Raw genomic sequence first — 19,242 nt, 5'->3', positions numbered from 1 at the left:
CTGGTGTGATGCATGTTTTGGATAACATCAATTAGGTCTCAGAAAAGCATCAATTATCTTTTCCCTCATCTTCTCTGATACTCATAGGGGAATAATGTAACCCATATTAATACAGGGGGAGGAAAAAGCAGATAGCTTTCAAAATTGTACCTACTTTGTTCTCTTCTGTTTCCCAAGTATCTACTCAGTTAACTCAGTGTATTTTAAAAATATGAAATATTTCAGCAGCTGCTGCCACTAGACCTTAAAGCACGATACTCCAATATGTTGCTGCTTACAGTTAAGTGATAATTCAGATTTATTTTTTTTAATTTGAAGGGGGAGAAATTGATTTGTATAAAAGGGCCTGGTGGCCCAATGCGATTCAGACAGAACACTGAAATATTACTTCGATTCACATGCTTCTCAAAATGTCAGTGGTTTGTATCTTCACATAAACAAGACTGACCTAAATTTTCAACATTTAGCAGAAGTATTTTTCATCCTAACCCAGTTCAGCTAGTAGAGTTCATCCTGGGTTTTACTCCTTCCTTACTCACCCTGTGAACTTCGAAGTTTTTTCCCCACAGCTTCTAGTTTGTTGTTCCCCCCCACCACCACCACTTCTTGTTTGTGCTGCAACATACTGGCTTGAGAAGCAGAAAACAGGCAAACCACATTGTCAGGGAGATAAGAGGTTGGCTGCTGAGTGTCCCCCTGCACCAGAGGCATAGCGCCTGTCATGCGATGTCACCGTCCCTCGGGCACTCACCTGCCAGCACAAGCAGTTCTGGTGTGAGCACACATCTACTAACACGAGTATTTCTTGTGTAAGTGAGTGCAGAAGTGACCAGTCTTAGGTGGGACAGCCAATACCATGTAAAAGTTGAAGCAGGCAAATGAAATCTCCGTGGTGAGCTGCCAAACAGCCCAATGCCACTTGAGGAGGTATCTTGGCTCTTCAGGTGTTTATAAGGCAAGCAGCTGGCCTGCACAGTGTTAAAGTAAGGTCTGGGAGGCTAAACCCGGCCGAAGGACTGAGTAACACTAGGAACTGGAGAGCACAAGTGCAACTTCACTTATCTTTCAATTGCTAAACAGCAAAATGCTAGGATGGTTTAATTAGTGGCTAAGGAGCTTTTAAAAATTAATGGAAATAGTGTATCTCGTAAGATGTTGCATGTGCATAAACCACATTTTATACATAAAGGCAGACAGTTTTTTGTGTACCTTACAAACACGTCTCCTGTCCTTTCAAATCACACGTGTAATGATTAGATAAGTTAGCGTTAGCATTAAGGGATGACTAAAAAGAGGTTCTTAGTGTCTCCGTGGTGCCCCTGCACATGCGCACACCTGCACCCGTGTTTTTAATTGTTGCTCATGTTGCTTTGATCTTCTTTGAAAAGCAAGTTTAGCATTCTGCAAGCCCACTCTCTGGTCCAGGAGATTAGGGCAGAAGTGTTTTAGGAATTTCCAGCAGACACTCTTTGATTTATTTCACAACACTGAGCAGACTTTCTTCATGCACTTTGAAGCCTTTGGAACATAACCCAGAGAAAAACGGGCAGTCAGATATCAGGGGCGGCCTGCAAACAGGGCCACTAAGTGCACATCTTACTTGTCACTGCTCCCATTAGCGAGCAATTTATTAATGTAATGAGTGTATGTTAGCGACTGCTACTATTTAGGGATGCTCTGTTTGATTCAGGGTGATGTATTTGTGAGTCCAGCTGAACCCTGGCTTTTGACCCCCCTGTGGAGAACGCTGCATTGTGCGAGATGTTAAATCATCAGCATATTTTATACTTTGTGCTGCAGAACTTTCCTATGAGCATAGCCTTCTGCATCACTGGTAATGCTCGGCAAAATGTGGCCCATAATGGAATTTAAAGGCAAAAGTTAAAATGCACTGAGGCTGGCTTCAGAAAGCCTGTCTTTTAATATTTTATGTCAATAATGTTCTTTTTAATTTTCCTTCATCTGAGCCAAAAGAACTTCCTTTAAAAAGCAAGGGGGCAAAGACCAGGCAGTTTACACCGAAGTTCCTTCTTAAACTGCCTTAGTATTCAAGGTTACGTGAGCTGTGCACTGTCAGTGCAGCTGGATTACATCATCGGCTGTTTTAAAAACTTCTTCAAATAATTTGATTTGTCAGGCATATAATTGTAAATTATATGTTAAATTCTACGTTATTACATGTATTATATATAAATTATATATTTCTTTGTTAAATACAGTCTTATTAATTATATGATCTTTCTGGATTCAAAGCCAGTAAGAATTTCTCTGTGCTTTTATAGATTTGATCCTGCTGGTATTTTTTATTAGAGATTTTAAGAACACGGTATTTTCAACAATTACGATAAAAATTTTGCTGCACATATTTTAAAAGGCTCCAAGTGAAAGAATCCCCTGGAAACACATTCTCTATTTAACCATCACCCAGTTTGTGTGTTTAAATATAGGTAATTCATTACCTCTAATATAGCTTCATATTTTACACTTTAGACGTTCATAAGCAAAGTTGTTATTACAGTATTAGACCTTAGTGTTACATTAGTACCGTATATCTGCTCCTTAGAAAATTGATTTTTGTGAACCAAGTGAAGGGGGGGGGGGGGGGGGGGGCGGGGAGGAAAATTTTGCTGTTCTTATTTATCAGCTTCTCAGTAGCCCTCCAATAAACATCAGGATGGGGACCAAGGAAAGCTGGTAAACTGGGGACAGTCAGTACCATAAAGTATTACCTCCTGCCTATGTAAAACCTCGTTTTCAAGGACCCTCCTACACTTAAACAAAAAAGGTAACACTGAAGACTAAATGTATTCAGTACATGAGTATTTAGCAAGCATTTCAGTAAGAAATACATTTAATAAGGATTTTGGATAGATTAAAATGTTGCCATAAGGCTGGATGCCATGAAGGGCTTGTTTGTGTCTTCTTCTAGGAAAACAAAGGATATAACACATTTCTAATCTTTTCCTGTGTCCTTATTAAAAGAGAAAAAAAAAGATAATCTCACGTGACTCCGTAAAGCAACAGGACAAACTATAATGGCTTGTAATAAAGCATACAAGGGGAGGTATATGTATTAGAAGAGTTCTTGTCCATTTAAGTCTGCTTATTGTGTATTATGTGAACAGTTTTCTCTATTTTTAATTAGACTTTCGCCTTAAAAGAAAATTTCAGAAACCCACAAATACATTTGTTGTTACATAAACCACTGTACTTTAAGGTGAGGCAGAGGTAGTTTTCACAATGTGCAAAACATAGTACAGAGTAGTCATGTATAGAAATAATGGGAGAGGAAAAGAAGTGGGGTCTGTTTTAAGGTGATTAGAGGAGAGTTTACCTTGTGCTTAAATACTTTATTGAAGTCAGATAGTGGATGGCCAAAGCAGAATGAGGCAAAACAGGAGGTGTGCAAATATGGATTTAAATTCTAATCTGTTTTTTATCTGATTAGTGTGCAGAACAATCCACAATTCCTGTGGTGCAGTGGACTATTCCCTAACCTTGCTTCCTGTGGTAGCCATAAAATTGAGTTAAATGGTAGTAATATTTCAGAATAGTCTATGAATTATTAAATCAGCAGAAATTTACCAAACATGTCTGATTGATAAGTCGGGATATCAATAAATAAATAGGGGCATGTTTGCTACCATAGCCCTAGCATTTAAAATCCACTTCAAAATACTGCTTAATGAGAAATGCTCATCCTAGGTGCCAAAGCTCGATGGCACAGATTTCAGAGGGTACTTCAGGAAATTATTTGAGACTGTCGTGCCTGTCTGTGAGGAGCAGTGCCTCCCCATCTCCTCCTGCCCTGCTCTGTCTGCCGCTCCAGCACGCGTGGCCCTGGCAGTGGGGCAGCCCTGGGAGAACTGCACCCGCTGGGTGACAGAGGTTTATTGGGCTTGTTACGAATGGCTCTCCTGCAAGCTTTTCCTCTTTAAGAAAATAACTTTTGTAAATTACTCGGTGTTGGAGAAATAGACTGGCCCTGACCACAAGAGGTTTTATCCTCGCAGCCCAGGTCGTGGGCTGCTGCAGCAGTGGCAATGCAGCAACACTTTTGAGTAAAAGAGTCTTTACATTAGAATGGGCAGGTAGAGAGCGAGTTTTTTTGCAGATATGGAAGGAAAATAAGCATAGATGCAACTCCTGGAGTGCTTGGATGAGAAGGTGCCATGTGAGTTTAGGTCTGAGTAATATAAACCATCTTTTTCAAGTAGTTGGCTGTTCATCTGCATAGGATTAGTGCAGAGTGGCAGGGGGAAGGTGATGTTGACCCTCTCTTCTTACTCAGCTTTGTTTATTTTTCCCTGTAGAATATGGTGTTTGAGTTTGGTGTTTTGTGGAACAAGGACAAATGTGCTCCAAGCATCTTGCAGTATAATTTCTGTGTATTTCAGATGTAAGAAAATGCTAAGAAAAAAATAGTAGGAGGGGAAATAAAGTTGGTGACTCATTTTTAATTACTGGGAAATCCAGAGTCCTTACCCAAACAGGCATTATTTTTTTTTTAATATGCTGGAGGTGCTCTGGACTTGCAGGCTGCATCTTGCCTGGTAAATTAAACTAGTAAATTGTTTGAATGGCCCTGGCACCATTTCAGGCCAAGCCACCCAACCTTCTCCCAGACAATTTCTCAGCACAGGACAAGAAAAAGACATACTCATTCACTAGTCAGTTTTCTTACTAACTTGGCCATGGCCACCCGATTTTAGAGGGTGTGAATTACTGTTGCTTCATCTGTTCTAACTGCCCGTCTTGGACCGCCGAGGTCCATGCTTCTGCTCCCAAGCATACCCACTCCCACCTCAGAGCCCCTGTCACCCATCCCTGCCATGCCGCGGGCTGTTTGCCAGCTGAGTGTGGGCTGGTTCTGGCTAAGTACAATGGATTGTCTCCCCCTGGTAAATTGATTATGTCCCAGTGCCTGTACGTTACAAAGAAGCCAAAGATAACCACAGCCTTGCCTAATGGGCTGGAGAGTATTTGATTTGCAGTCTCAGGCTGTACGTCATTTCAAGTGTCCCGATTTCTTTTTTTCCTATACAGTCTTCAGTGGCATTTTTTTTTTCTGATGTAATGTAGAGGATAATCAGGCCTGTCTTTCCTACACATTTCTGCCTTTTTTTCTGTTTTAAGGTTTTCCTTTTTCTTTTGGAGCAGCTCTGTTACCATGTTTTAGATTTGACACATTCTTCTATTGTATATTCACTGAACACTCAGCAGCTAACACTGCAATCTGACTTGCTGAGCCTTTCATATTCCTTCAGAGTGCTGCACTAGAAAAAAAAAATATTTTAAAGTTTTTAACTGGGAAGGTTTTTTCATTTGCAGAATGAATCTTGTACCAGGGTCACATTCCCTGGGAGAGAGTAGAAGTTAATTTTGTGTATGTGAAGAACTGTTGTAGGTAATGTTTGTTAGTTCTTGTAGGACCACGTTGCCTGCGAGCAGGAACAGGTCGCAGTTTATTCTCTGAAGTCTGTAAGGTACTTTAAAAGCACTGTTCTTACAACTTTCTTCTGGGTACATCTGTTCATCCTGCACACCGGTCTCATGCAGTGAAAGGGAGGAAGAGTGGGGGATGCAGCATCGCTTCCATTCCCCTTCTCGGTGCGGGCAGGGAGATGCTGTGCCTGGTGGCGTGCTGGCCGAGCAGCTCCGTGTTGTGCCCAATGCCAGCGAGAGCTCAGCTGCAAATGTCTGGGTCCTTCCTGCACCGTGTGTCTGTGCTTAGCCTCAGTGAAGGATCTGAGGCTGACCACAGCCACCCAAGGTTTTACCCGGGTAAACCCATACGGACTTGGCGGTTTGGTGTGACAGGTGAATAAAAGTAGGTTTCAGTTCGTCAGCTTTCCTCTGCCTGTAGCCCTGTTCTGCAGCTCTTGCAGGAATGTCGCCAAGTGGAATATTCTGAGTGGACTGTGAGGTGTTTGCTCATTTTGTTTTACTGTGGTATAAACTGTAGAAGAAATAGTTTGGGTAGAGCAGATTGGAGCTCTCCTGGGGTCATGCTGCTCAACCACTCCAGTCTCGCCAAAGGCCGGAGTGAGAGGTGCTGTCTCGAGTGGCCTTGGGAGCGTGTGTGACATGCGAGGGCAGGGGGACCCATGGATGACCTCTGAGCAGAGCTACAAAGAGTTAAACATTGAGGATGTGTTTTGTGTTGGCTGGACAAGAGGCCTCATTTCATTCCTCTCAACCAAGGACAAAGCTCCAGCTCCAGTGATGAAGACCTCCTATCCAAGATGTTTTGCTTTTTATGTATTTATGTGCACAACAGAGATCTAAATGCTTTCTAGCAGTTTAAAAAACTGTAAAAGAAAAGTGGAGTGATTTAATGCCACCAGCAAGGTATGGTAAAGGACTGAAACAACTCACCGGACTTCTTTGTACTGAGATTTTTGCTATCACGGGTTCTGAGCTCTCACAGCACCAGTGTGTGTCCCTGCAGTGTAACTCAGCTGGGGCATTCCTGCAGCTCGTCATATTCCAGTCCAGGCTCTCAGCTTTCAGCATGCAGATCCAGTTTTCATCACTCGTATTCTTACCAAACAACCAAACCAAGACTGAAGAAGGTAGACTGTAAAAGGATGCTCCTAGAAGTTAAATCATTCTAAGAACCAGAATTAATGTGGTGGGGAGGGTGGGAGAGAATACCTTTTCAACTGGAGAAAATCATATTTAGTGTAGGTGGCTTATCCAAAGGAGAAAGTGCTTGGGGTCTTCTCTAAGCTTTGCTGACCAGTTTCTACACTTTTTTGTCAAAGACAAATGAGTGACATTTTATTGATGTTTGCTGGGGATGACCACATTCTGAACAAGCACAGATTTTGATCAGGGAAATGGTTTGTTGAATTTTTAATATTTCTGGTAAATCCTATTAATTTTTGGTACAGTTTTTATTTTTCTGTTTTCCTGTCTAGCTAACATAGTTGCAGGCTTCTTGGTGATTCCTTCTTTTTCCATCTACGTAGGACTGCTGCTGTTTTGCAGAACCAGGTTCTGGCAGCATCTCAGAGATCTCCAAAGTGGCTGATCTTGCCCTCCAAAGTGGGAACAGCTAATCATTGTGTGATAAAACTCACTTTTGGTATTGGTTTTGCATGCATACCTTGGCTGATTAAAATCACTCCCTTTCCCCTCCTGGAAGGCTACCTAATTGGAGGTACATGCATTTCACGCAGGTGCAAAGGCTTTGCCTTGGTTGTGCTGTCTGACAACAGCAGTGGTATGTGGTTTGAGGTGGGTTGCAATAGAGCCATAGCTACAAGCCCTACCCATTGTCCTGTACTGCTGGTCTGAACATCCCCCTAATCTTCAAAATTGTATGGAGGGGAATATTCATGTCAGAGAAGTATTGATCTTTCCCACTAACTACTAACAGAAGAACGAGGGAAAGATGAAAAGAAAAAATTCAGTATGCTGCTGCTTTTCTGACAGCTTGGAGGAAAGAAACTTGGATTTTACCTTTTTCCAACTTCTCAACTGGAGTTCATCCTGGCTTCGTGGGAAAGAAAAATGTCTTGTGTGGAGTGATTTGCTGGAAGAGATTTCACTGCAGTGGACCACAGCGAAAGCTGCCAGTGGCTGGCTATCCACGTAAGATAGGAGGAGAAATGTGATGGAGCTGAATTTAGTTTTGGGAGCAAGAACAATTTGCATATGTAAATTTGTGTTGTATAGTGAAATTATGTCATATAGCATCTCCTTCTGTACTCTGGGAAAATAATATGTACAGTAAAATGGGAATGTAAGCATGTACATTCCATATACTGTCACCCACAAGAGTGAAATAAAGAGCTGCAATTCCTAATTAACCACACCGGAAAGCACTTGGATATGAAATTAAAGCATACAGAAGGGTTGCCTAGCAAGCTGGTCCAAACTTCAGCTTCTTTTTGAAGGTCTGGGTTAACCCAGTGGCTCTCCAGGCATTGTTGACTAATAATTTTATTTGCTTGTTTGAGGGCTTTAGAAGTTAATTAAGTATAAATCAATGCTTGAGGTTTCTGTGAGTGCTGGTCCCGCCATTGCTGAAGGAACAATGCCAAAGTGGAGGGAGTGAGGAAAAGGTGACAAGGATAATTAAGGGCATGAAAACTCATATGAGAGAGATTGAAAAGACAGGTTATTTCTTCTAAAACAGTAACAAGTGGCCGTGTAGAAAAGAAGTATATAAAGTGAAGAACTGAAGAAAGAGTGAAACTCTTACTCTGTCTTCTGCCTAGTACCAGGGTAAAGACATTCAGTTAAATATATACCATTAAGGACTAATAGAGGAAAATCTGTCTGCGTAATACAACTGCAACACACAGCACTGTTTCTGCAGCATGTTGTTAGCAGGAATCTCAAAACCCAAAGAAGCAGGTGAGAAAAAATCTCCCAGGTAATAAAACAGCTGATAATGTTTTAGAAGATGTCTGTAACTTCATGCCCTAATTCTTAAAATAGTCCAAAATTAAGATGTGACCGTTTTGGGAATATGCCTACCTTCCTTGTGTTCTCCTGTGGTGTTCCATGGGGCTTCTTGCAGACAAACTAGTGGAGGGGTCCAAAGTGACCCTGTGCTTGCGTGAGTTGGCAGAGGGAAACCCAGGAGCTTCAGTAATGGCCAAGGAAGTTCTTTTCTTTGAAAGAAAACACACACATTATCCTGCTGCAGGATGGATTGGAAGCGATGCTGTGGGGCAGGTCAGGGATAGCAGGGAGGTCTGCAGCTCCGCTCTGGGCCAGCAGTGCCAGGGCAGGACCGCAGTCTTGGTTGAGAGTACGGTTGTACGGAGAGGCAAGGGATAGCCCAAGAGAAATGGGTGTTTTTGCTGGTGTTGCTGTTTTCTCCAAAATACAAAGTCTCCTTCTATCTCTGACCATCAGTACTGGTGGCCCCTCTTAGTTTTGCCAGTATCTTGTGTAACACTAATAAAGTGAATGTGTAGAAATACTGACCAACATTTTTAATCCTTGCAGACTTTTGTGGTGTGTGATAGAAAGAATGTCTGTTCTCAGAGACATGATGGAACTCAGAGATACTATTTTTTCCATAGTTTAGTATAGTTTCCTTATATTACTAAAGATGTGGCTTGCAATAACCTGCTCTGACTTAGTGGCAACTTTGTGCTTTATAGATTCTTTTTTTTACAGTTTCCTTTGTTCACAAAGTTTGTGTTTGTTCCTCCTAGTAGAGTTAAAGAGTGATTTCATTTTTATTTTCAGTGGGGAACAGGTGGAAAGCAATGACTTTAGTTTTCAGATCAGGAGAGGGTAATGACTGGCAGTTTCAAATGTCATGATAGATGATGTTCTGAAAAAAAATATGTTGCTGATGGCCATCCTTGATAAATAGTTCCTTATCCAGCATCACCTCTTACACGTATGGTCATCTTCTGTGAAAAAAAGTATTTGAGGTTTTTAGGACTTATTTTCATATTTCTCTGACTGGTTTTAGTACCTCTCTTACCATGAATGTAGTTACATGGACTTAAGGAGAAGCAATAATAATCTTTGCAATGGGGTAAAGTAACATTTTTAGACATAAACTTGTAGCTATATGTTTGTTTCTTTTCAGGCTGGAAGTGCATGCTGAATTCTGCTGGCAGCTGGGGATTCTTATTTCTAGCAGAAATGATCTCCCATTTTTAATCCTGCAGGGCAATAAAATAGTGGACTACACAGCCTTAATGTATAGCTTTCCTGAGAAACTACAGCTGGCTTGGGACTGCATTTTTTGCCTGCTTTGGGCCCCAGGCAACTATAAACACTGGGAGTGGAAAAGGAAACATTTGTGGCAGTTATCTTTTAAAGCCCTGGCATCTGCTGGAAGCTGGTCAGGCTTTGGGTGGGTTAGCCAAAGTCAAAGTACATGATGAATTTGCACATGGTTCTGCATGGCCTTTCAGGTTAATTCAATCGTTACTACGGTTTATTTGTAACGCATACTGTGCTGTATGGCTCTCACTGTGCTAGCGGTGAATTTACTGTGCAAATTTATATTAAGAAGCAGCTGTGCCCTCATGAGCATCTATTTGAGTTAGTTAAGATGGACAAAGTATGGAAAAGGTGAAGGTTTTTTTACGCCTTGTTTTTCTCTGTCTAGTTACTCCTTAAGAAATCTTTCCTCTCCCATCTTCATACTTACTATATACGCTACATGCAATGCAATTTGGAAACCAGCATTGGTTGAAACCACCAAAAAAATACATGCTTTTTTTCTTTTCTTTTCTTTTTTTTTTTTTTTGGAGGGGGAGTGTGTGTGTGTGTGGCAGGTAGATCAGTCTCATAGCTTGCTGCTTCCAGAATTAGTTGTCTGAATTGCAAGACCAGTAATGCTCAGACACTGTCAGGGACACCCTGAGAAAAAAATGGGTGTTTTTACACAAGTAAATCTCAGCTGACTTCAGGTTTATGGCTTGCAGATCTTTCCTGTTAGAAATAGTCCCTGGTTTCCTTGGAGGCATCCAGATAGTCTCTTTAAATCCTGAGAGAAACACCATGATGTCGTTATGACCATGATGTCATTATGCAGGGAAAATACCAGTTCAAATCTGTTTAAAGAAACATGAACTTTCTTCATGCATCTTCTATCTGTGAAGTCCAGTGCCCTCCAGCCACGTTAAGGCAGGCATTGTTTCATAAAACTCTTGCTTTTAGAAATCAAGAATATCAACTGTTTTATAAACTCATACACAGTTCCAGATAGAGTGGTCTTTATATTTTTGTATGGGAAAAAATTCCTCAGTAGAGTAACCTAAACATGGTCTTCAAATGTCACTGACCCTCTGGAAAGCAGTATTATCCCCAAAAATGCCTGTGCTTTGCTGGCATGGATAGCGGGGAAAACACAGTACCATTATTTCAGGGAAATATCGTTAGACCTATGGTGTCACATCTTCCTTGGTGACATGAGCCACGTAAAGGACCTCTCCCTCCTTCAGGAGCTTCTGGGCTATTTAGATGTCTACCTCATTGATGAGAGGTTACTGAAAGAATTAAAGTTAAAATATTTCCTTAAGCTGTATTGCATAGTCAGTCCTGTGCAAGCCAGAAATTTTCTCGTCTGCTGGACTTACGGAGATGTGTACAAGACCATGATGGCTTTTTGTTTCTTAGATTTAGTAGGATAAGACCGTGCAAATGCTTGAATTTCAAGAGAGGGAATAAAACAAATAAATAGAAATAAAGGAAGAGTCATTTTCCATGTAAAGATGCCCATGTTTTGTTTGCCTCTCCCCTCCTGCGTGACCTCTGCTTTCTTTGTGTACATGAAGAAAGGGGAATCGTAATTACAGGAAACACTTGCAATGCTAAAAATAATTAAAATTTTTAATTTCACAGACCATAATCAAAATTGGGGTTTTTTTAGGAAAATTAGTTTCAAGCCTGTGTTTGACTGCAATGCTCTCAAAGAGAAACTGCAGCCTTGCCTTTTAGGTCATTTAAAAACCAAACAAAGCAAAACCCCAACACCAAGACTCCGAGTTGTATCCAGATGTACAGAGGGTACTGCAGTGCGAGAGGGCAGACGATAAACTGAACTGGACAGACTAAGGCTGTATGGACAATCAAATAAATACATCTTGCTTTGTTCTTTTTTTTTAAATTTTTTTTTTCTCCCAAAGGCTATCACATACAAGTCTAGATAAATACGAATTGTACAGAGCATGGATATGTAACGATATGTTTGATGCTGTGTCTCTCAAAATGTTACTCTCAAACATTTTTCCATTATTTCCCTTTGCTCCTTTTCTGAAGGCACACTGATCTCAGCGGTTGCCTTTTCTGGCAAGGACAGAGAATAGATGTACAGCTGTGCGACCTATGTAAACAGCTCTTTTACTCCTGGACAAAAAGTATGTTAAAATGAAACTAAAGCTTGAAAGTATGTTTCAGTAACTCAAAAATAAATGGTAATAAAGCTGTAATTATCCCCAAAGCTACAAACACAGTAAATAAGTTAAAGTTAAATTTATAACACCTGCAAGCGTATTAAGTATGCAAAAGCAAAACAAAGGCAGCCAAATGACTTTAGCTTCACCCTGTAGTAACACTAAGCAAATTTAGTTAGAGAATAATGATGTTTGTAGTCCTAGATTCATTTGTCTTAAAAAATGAGCTTACCTTATTTTTTCATTTTTTAAATCTCGCTGTGTTATGACTGCATCCATAGCAGAACAGTTGAATCCATGCTGTATGTGCAGACCTCAGCTCATCCTGTGAATAATGCCACCTTAATGTAAAGCGAGGCTACTATTTAATTAAATGTATTAAAGCTGAGAAGAAAAGCACTTTTAAAGATCTCTTGTTCTTTCATACCTAGCATATAAAAGGTTACGTATATTCTTAGTTTTCATTAGATTTTGTTACAGACTACAGCCTTGAATCCTTTCGAATAGTGAGCATTTTTAATTTAAAATTTCTACAAAACAATTTTGTTTTGCATGTAAAGTGAACACAGTGCTATTGTGATCATGCCTGCTTAAGCAGATTTGTTTCTGATAGACTATTGGGCAGGTCAAGTTGAAAGGGCTTGGTGAACACTCAGCTATCACTTTTAATAAACAGTAATTTATTTGTCTATTTGTCTGTCTTTGCCTGCATTTTCTTAATAATTATGCCATGGAAGAGTTTATTCTCTCTTATATTTTGTAAATGCTGAAAATAATTGTGCCACACTTGTTTCTGGACTAGCTCAGGTGATTTCCATTTGAATTTGTTAAGCAAAAGATTTTTAAAAGTGTGGAAATGTTAGTCCTATTTCCTGGAGTTTATTTTTGGAGTTATGTAAATTTGGGGTCAGTTACAAAACCATATTATTTTCATTAATATATAAGAATGAAATTATATTTCTTTTTTTATATAGTAAAGTATACTTTATATAGTAAACTGGAGAGTTGGCATTTCCCTCAGATCCCAGGCTCCTGTTAAGCAGATCTGAGGTAAATGTGACTGGGGAAGAAGAGCAGTATTTTCGATACAAAACTGTTTTCATTTACTTTGGACTAAACAGCTCCATTTGTAATGCACCTGGTGTCAGCTAGATGAGAACTATTCATGGGCCATGGTCAGTAGCTGGACTTGGACTACCTGAAGGCACTGCATAGTGCATTCACATGAAGTAGGTGTATTTTATTAAAGAGCAACATCCTGACCGAAGGCAGCTTTGCGGTGGAGTGGCTCATTTTTAAAGAGTAATGAGTGGAAAGCTGAGGTGCGTGTTGGTCATCTCTTAAGCAGGATGCTCAGATCAGGTCTCCCACTGGTAACTTGCCACCCTGAGGTTTTCAGATCCCATTTTTGCAGCTAAAATGGGAAAAGATTCAATTTTTCAATTGAATTCAATTTCAATTCAATTCAATTTTCAATTCAAGCCTTAGTTCCAGCTGGTTTTAGTTCCATGCTTGCCTATACTCTTAGTCCTTACCAGGGCATATACACAGATTTTTCTCCAAACCCAAACATTTGAGTAAACTATGTGGTCTTGGTGGATTTTCCAGATAGCTACTGTATTAGTTGAACTTGATGGAAGATAAAAATTCCTCTGAATTGTTGTGTGCTGTCTTGCCCTTCCATGACGATGGCTGCTGTGCATCACAAAGCCAAGTGGCAGCAAATGCTGCTGCTGTCACTGACTGGGGGCATCCAGTAGAGGTGGCCTAATGCTTCTGCTGTTGCATCCCTAAACCAGACCTGGGCAGGTATCTGTGGGGTTCATTTCTGAACAGTCTTGATGCGTCCTTGGTTGAGAGGAGAGTTTCTTACTCATCTCTTCAAGTTCAGAAACACATCTAACACAACACAGTGGTAAGGCTGGGTCTCCATCCATGAGGGCTGTTGTCCTTTTGGCACAACACATCCCTTGATGTCCTTCTTTAAACATGGATAAACTCCATCTGTGCTGCAACATGGTTCATTCACAAGCGGACTGTATGGATTTGAGAATCCATTTGTTGTATGTGAGGAATTAATTGTTGATTTGTGCATCTCCCTGTCTCCGTGAGGACAACCAAGTATCAGGAGCACTTTAAAACCTCATTGGAAGAGGTCCAGGGGTTTTCTGAGAATACTGTTTATGGTTTGTTTAAGGTTATCAACTATGTCTCAAATAAAAAGCTTTCTACACATGATCATTGTGCTGTACTTTGAACTCATTTAACTGGACATTATTTACAGAATATTTATCTTGGTTATGGCAGTTTTTGTCACACAGCGATATTACTTTTCCATTATATACTGCATGTGACCACCGCATAAGTTTGATAATAAATGTTGGGAAATAAAAAACAGAGTAAGTGCCTCAGTATGATAGCAATTCTCATGTGATGGGAAATAATGTCATAAACTTCAAATTACCTTTTAAATAAATGTTTATGTCCAACCCATCCATTAGATCATAGCCTGAAGGGTCAAAAGGATCATTTCTTCATATTTCACTGTATGCGTTATGATTGCTTTTTTAGGTGTAAATGATGTTTTTAAATGAAGAATGGCACTCAAACTATACACAAACAACGGCTAGACATTACTGAGTCGCAGTACAGCAGAAATAGCCTCAGCCACTCGGCTAAATATAGAAGCGCAGCATTAAATTGAATTCATTCTTAGAAAATATTTTTAATGGTGTACGTGCCGAGACGATGCAGAAGTACAGCTCGTGTCACACTCACAGCTTTGACATTTTAGTCAAGTTTTGCAGCTTTGACATTTTAGTCAAGTTTAAATTCTAATTGTGGTTTGGTAGATGGCTGATTTGCTAAATGCCTCTGAGAGCAAAGATTTTGGAGAGCGGGGAAAAGCTTACCTGAGCATGCAGAGAAGTGTACAGGTAACAGATATCATATTAATGAGGCTCTTGCCCATCTAGGGCTTTGTGTGCTTGTAGAGTGATGCCATCCCTGCAAGTGCTGGGGGATGGTGTTTCCCTGGGAGCCCCTTGTATGAAACACCCCACCCAGTGAGACCCCGCTATTCCCAGCACCTTTTGCAGGAGGGGGACATCGCTGACCATCTCAAGGATGAAGCAAACCCAGACCCCCCATTTAGACATTTCCCTGCTCTGAGCTGGACCTCCCTAGTCTGTATGTCCTGGAGGAACCCATGTTGCTCCCCAAAACGCCCCACATGGTCAAAGCTTTTGTATGTGATGGTGTTAACTGTGTTATCCCTGGAGTGCTAGGGTAAAAACCCAGCTGGGGGTTGGGATGGTTGGGCTAACAGGGAGGTGGCTTTGCAGAAGCGAAAGCTGTAGGTGTCCTGAGACTGCTGACCTGCACGTGGGGATGGGGCAGGTTCCTCAGGCTGGGCTGGCCTGGCTGGTAGTGGGGGAAGGAAGAACTGTCAAGAGCTGTTAAGACTAATCTGGAAATAAATTCAAGAAAAAGCTTGTGTTTACAGGCAGGGGAAATCCCATTGTCTTGGAGATTTAAAACACCAATCAAGAAATTCCGTAGTGTTTTTGCTGCAGCTATGATCTGACCTTCCTGTTTACATTAAACATTTTTTATGGCAGTGTGCAGTGACGTGGTTGCTTTGTTTAAGGTAGTTGACAGTTACAGCAGTTCTGGGAATAGTTGTTTTGGTTCTATATATGTCAGGAAAGAAATACGTTAATATTTGAGATCAGATTACTTTTTTCTTTTTTAAACGTATATTTATTGTGTTTTTCAACCTTCTTTCATGAGGACCACAAAAGGGTTAAACTTAGTTTTTAAAAAGCATTTCTTTGTAGCGTATTAAGTATTTTATGTCCAAAACGTTGGTTTTAGTTGGAGGTTAATCTACCGAGAACCAGTTGGCTGTAATATTGCTTCTTCTGTCATTATCATTTGCGTAAAAATTGTATATTAATTTCTTAGAGTTCACTTGATCCTGATTCTTTTTTGTTAGCAGAGGTCTATAATCCTTTCCACAGCAACCGCTTGTAAAAGCAGAGGATTATGACTTGAGGCAGGATATGAACAGCAGGAAGAGATCAACTTAAAAACAAAGATCCTGTTTAAGTACAAATGCTATTGTTAGCACAGAGTTGGGGTGAGTCAAGTGGCAGGATGTCTATTAGAATATAATAAATTTGTATCTATGCCACATGGAATGCTAGCCAGAAGACATCCTTTGAGCAGTTATGGGATAGACTACATATTTTTATACCTTTACTTATTATACTTTTCCCTGGTCCGATAAACCATTCCCTCTGAGAATGACTGAGATCTAGACATCTGAACAGCTTTTTGGTTTTCTTTAGATTTATTTTTTCTGTCTAAAAAGTTTCCACACTGTTCTACTTTTCCCAAAAACTGCTAAAAGCAGGGATTTGAAATTACACTTACTGCAAGGTCATTCTGAGGTTAGCAATAGCCATTTTGGACTATTGCTATCTTTTCTTATGACATGTGTGATCCTTCAGAGGAAAGGAGAAGGAGAGATTTTTTTCTTTGCTCCTATATCTAAAACCAAGAAATACAATATTTTTTTTTCCTTTATTAAAAACTCTAGGGTTTAATACTGGGAGTTTAATTGACCTGTTTAACACAATATATGTGACTCAATTTCAAAGTATTTTTGAAGTTTAATTTTTTTGCCTAATATTTTTCCTGTAAAGTCAGTAGGAAGTGATGAAGGTACCAAGTGACAGAAAATATTCTAGTCAAGTGTGGAAAAAACCCTACTTTTTGTAAAACATTGAAAAAATCTTACATGGCTTGGATGAAATTAATAAACATACAAAATGCAGTCATGGAGTCAGATAGCAGCCTTGGGACAGTCTGTAAAGTTATTCCAACAATGGAGACCACATGCAAGGAGTAATCTGTGCTTCCCAAACCTCTGTTGACTTTATTTTTGTAATAAACAACAAAATATATCCTGTTTATATATATATATATAAATTTTGTCTCAGTGATTCTTAATTTGCACGTTTGTGTGTGTGTGTATATTTTTATGTATATATATAAAATGCATTGCACAACACAGAATAGTAAAATTCCACATAAGCATCTCAAATGGCAAGTCAAACAGAAGCTTTGGTAGAAGAAAATGTTTGAAGGGGTCTTTAATCATTGCCATGTGGTGGCAAGAGGAGACCCAGTATAATGGTTTCAGTGGGTTTGTCTGAATGCTTGCTACTGCATGGATTAGGATCCCTCTTCAGTGTCCTAAAGTCTGCAAGGTTCAAAAAGAAAAACATAGTCTTAAAGTTACTTTCCTAACTCCAGTCTGAAAAAAAGATTGTATTGCACTTGATATATGGAGGGTTTCAGATCATCCTACTGATGGCACTTGGGCTGCAACTATGTTATCAACGAATAAGAAAACAGAAGCCATGGCATTTCCACAGTATGAATTCTTTAGACTGTATTATTTTGTTAGCCTGAGGCAAGAGACTGTGCTCTTAGTACTCAGATGAGTAATCTGAGACAAATGTGTAACCACACCGCATGTGCAATATGTCCAGATACTATGGACTAGCTGGTCTTGCTGTGCACCATAGGCAGCTGAGTATTTCTTATGGACAATAGACATATGTTTAAAAATGATAATTTTATAATACTGTCTGGGATTTCACCACACGTAACTGATTCTAAAAGCATTGTATCGATGACAGTGTAACTGGGGGTCTGTTTATCCCATTAGAGTCAGAATTTTATGCTGTAAGGAGCTGGTTTTGCCAGCAAGATTTTCTGTTACCTAACAAGAATTCTGTGGTTTTGCCTGAATTTTTTGCATGGGAACAACTGAAAATACGTATTCCCAGCACGGTCTATTTTGGTGTTTTAACATGGCTTGCATTAGGGTGTGTGATAGCTTGAGTTTTCTTTCTTCGCCGAAGCTGCTTAAACAATACAGCGACAGATTTCTGCTTTTATTCTTCGTTAATGTCATTCTTCATCCTCTCTGCCCCACGTCAGGGAGGAAGTGTTGTGAGTTTGCTATTTTAATGAAGAGAAATGAGGCATCTATCAACTAGGATTTATACTGGAGAGCACATCAATCCAGTTGCCTTGAGCTTGCTGAGTTTGCATACCCAGGGCCAAGCACCGCTCTCAATTACTCCTGTGCAACCCCATTAGCTTCAGGAGGTTGTGCAGTTCAAAAGTGGCTTTGCAGAACGCAGAGTGATGTTAGGGGGAAAAGAGGCCATCTGTTAGAGAAGTCAAGCTCCAAAATACTGTTTTCGGTTATCTAAAAGGAGATGTGTGTGCAGTCATAATTAACACTTTTGAAGGGTTGGGGTAGTCACCGTAGAGCAATTTTCATTGAGTATTTCTTTGTAGACGCGCTTAACAGAACAGACAGCTTCCCAAAAATCACTGCAGTGAAGGGGAAAACACTTACAGCCCTGGAAACATATTGTACATCATATGTCTTTAGTAGACTGTATCCTGTAATTACTCTTAACCGTAGGTTGTTTCTTCCTCTCTCTCTCTCTCCAGGAGCTATGCCGCCAGCGCATGGCAGTGAAAACATCTGATCGCCCGGAGCCCCTGCACGCCTCCCGGATCAACAGCATTTCTTCGCAGTTCAGCGATGGGCCCATTCCCAGCCCCTCGGCCCGGAGCAGCACGTCGTCCTGGTGTGAGGAGCCGGTCCAGTCCAACATGGACATCTCCACCGGTCACATGATCTTGGTAAGGTGGTTTTGTCTTCACGGCATGAGAAATTTCATCATTATTTAAGGTACCTGCTCAGCTTTGGGAGAGGGGTAACTTGTAAGGAAAGGGAAGCTGTCTTTTCACAGGTGAAAAATATTCCTGAGCTTTGCTAGTAATCTTAGTTTTGTTTAATTAAAACTAAGGGGATTTTTATTTCCATTTCTTTTTCATTATGATGCTTTTTTTTTTTTCTCTCTGGGGAACGTTCTTTTATCTTGGACATACGAATTGCTTGTCTGCGTGCTTCAAAAAAGATAAGCCCCATGTTGTCCTTTTGTCCTGTTAATTTGTGTTTACCTCAGCTTGGACAACTGAAGAAAACTGCTAAATTTCTGATCGGCTTGCTGCTTTTTCTCATGTATCTTTGGTGTGCAGAGGTGTCTGAGCTGGGAAGGCAGCAGAATGCTAGTGATTCCAGTAGAAATGAGAAGAAAAAAACCCCTAGAAAACAGAGCAATTTGTTTTCCATTACCTTTATAAAAGGGATCTGAATTTTGAGCCTTGCCTGAATTTTGTTGTCCTTGGCCGAATTTCTTCCAAGCTGGTTCTCTTCTATGTTTGAGATGATCCAAATATATTCTGTTGATGGCCTCTGCATTGG

The 19,242-nt window shown here is 40.3% G+C and overlaps 1 protein-coding gene across 1 annotated transcript in view; it reads left to right on the top strand.

Moving 5' to 3' along the window:
* PTPRN2 (protein tyrosine phosphatase receptor type N2) overlaps positions 1 to 19,242 on the top strand; it is a 663,576-nt gene that overhangs the window by 558,014 nt on the left and 86,320 nt on the right. The window contains exon 14 of the mRNA XM_055709440.1: positions 18,423 to 18,617. Within this exon, the coding sequence (XP_055565415.1) occupies positions 18,423 to 18,617 (195 nt within the window). The remainder of the gene's footprint in view (positions 1 to 18,422; positions 18,618 to 19,242) is intronic.

This window comes from Falco cherrug, chromosome 4 (assembly GCF_023634085.1).
Source record: "Falco cherrug isolate bFalChe1 chromosome 4, bFalChe1.pri, whole genome shotgun sequence".
Lineage (NCBI taxonomy): Eukaryota > Metazoa > Chordata > Aves > Falconiformes > Falconidae > Falco > Falco cherrug.
The sequence above is the reverse complement of the archived record's forward strand: the minus strand, read 5'-3'. Positions and strand labels throughout refer to the sequence as shown.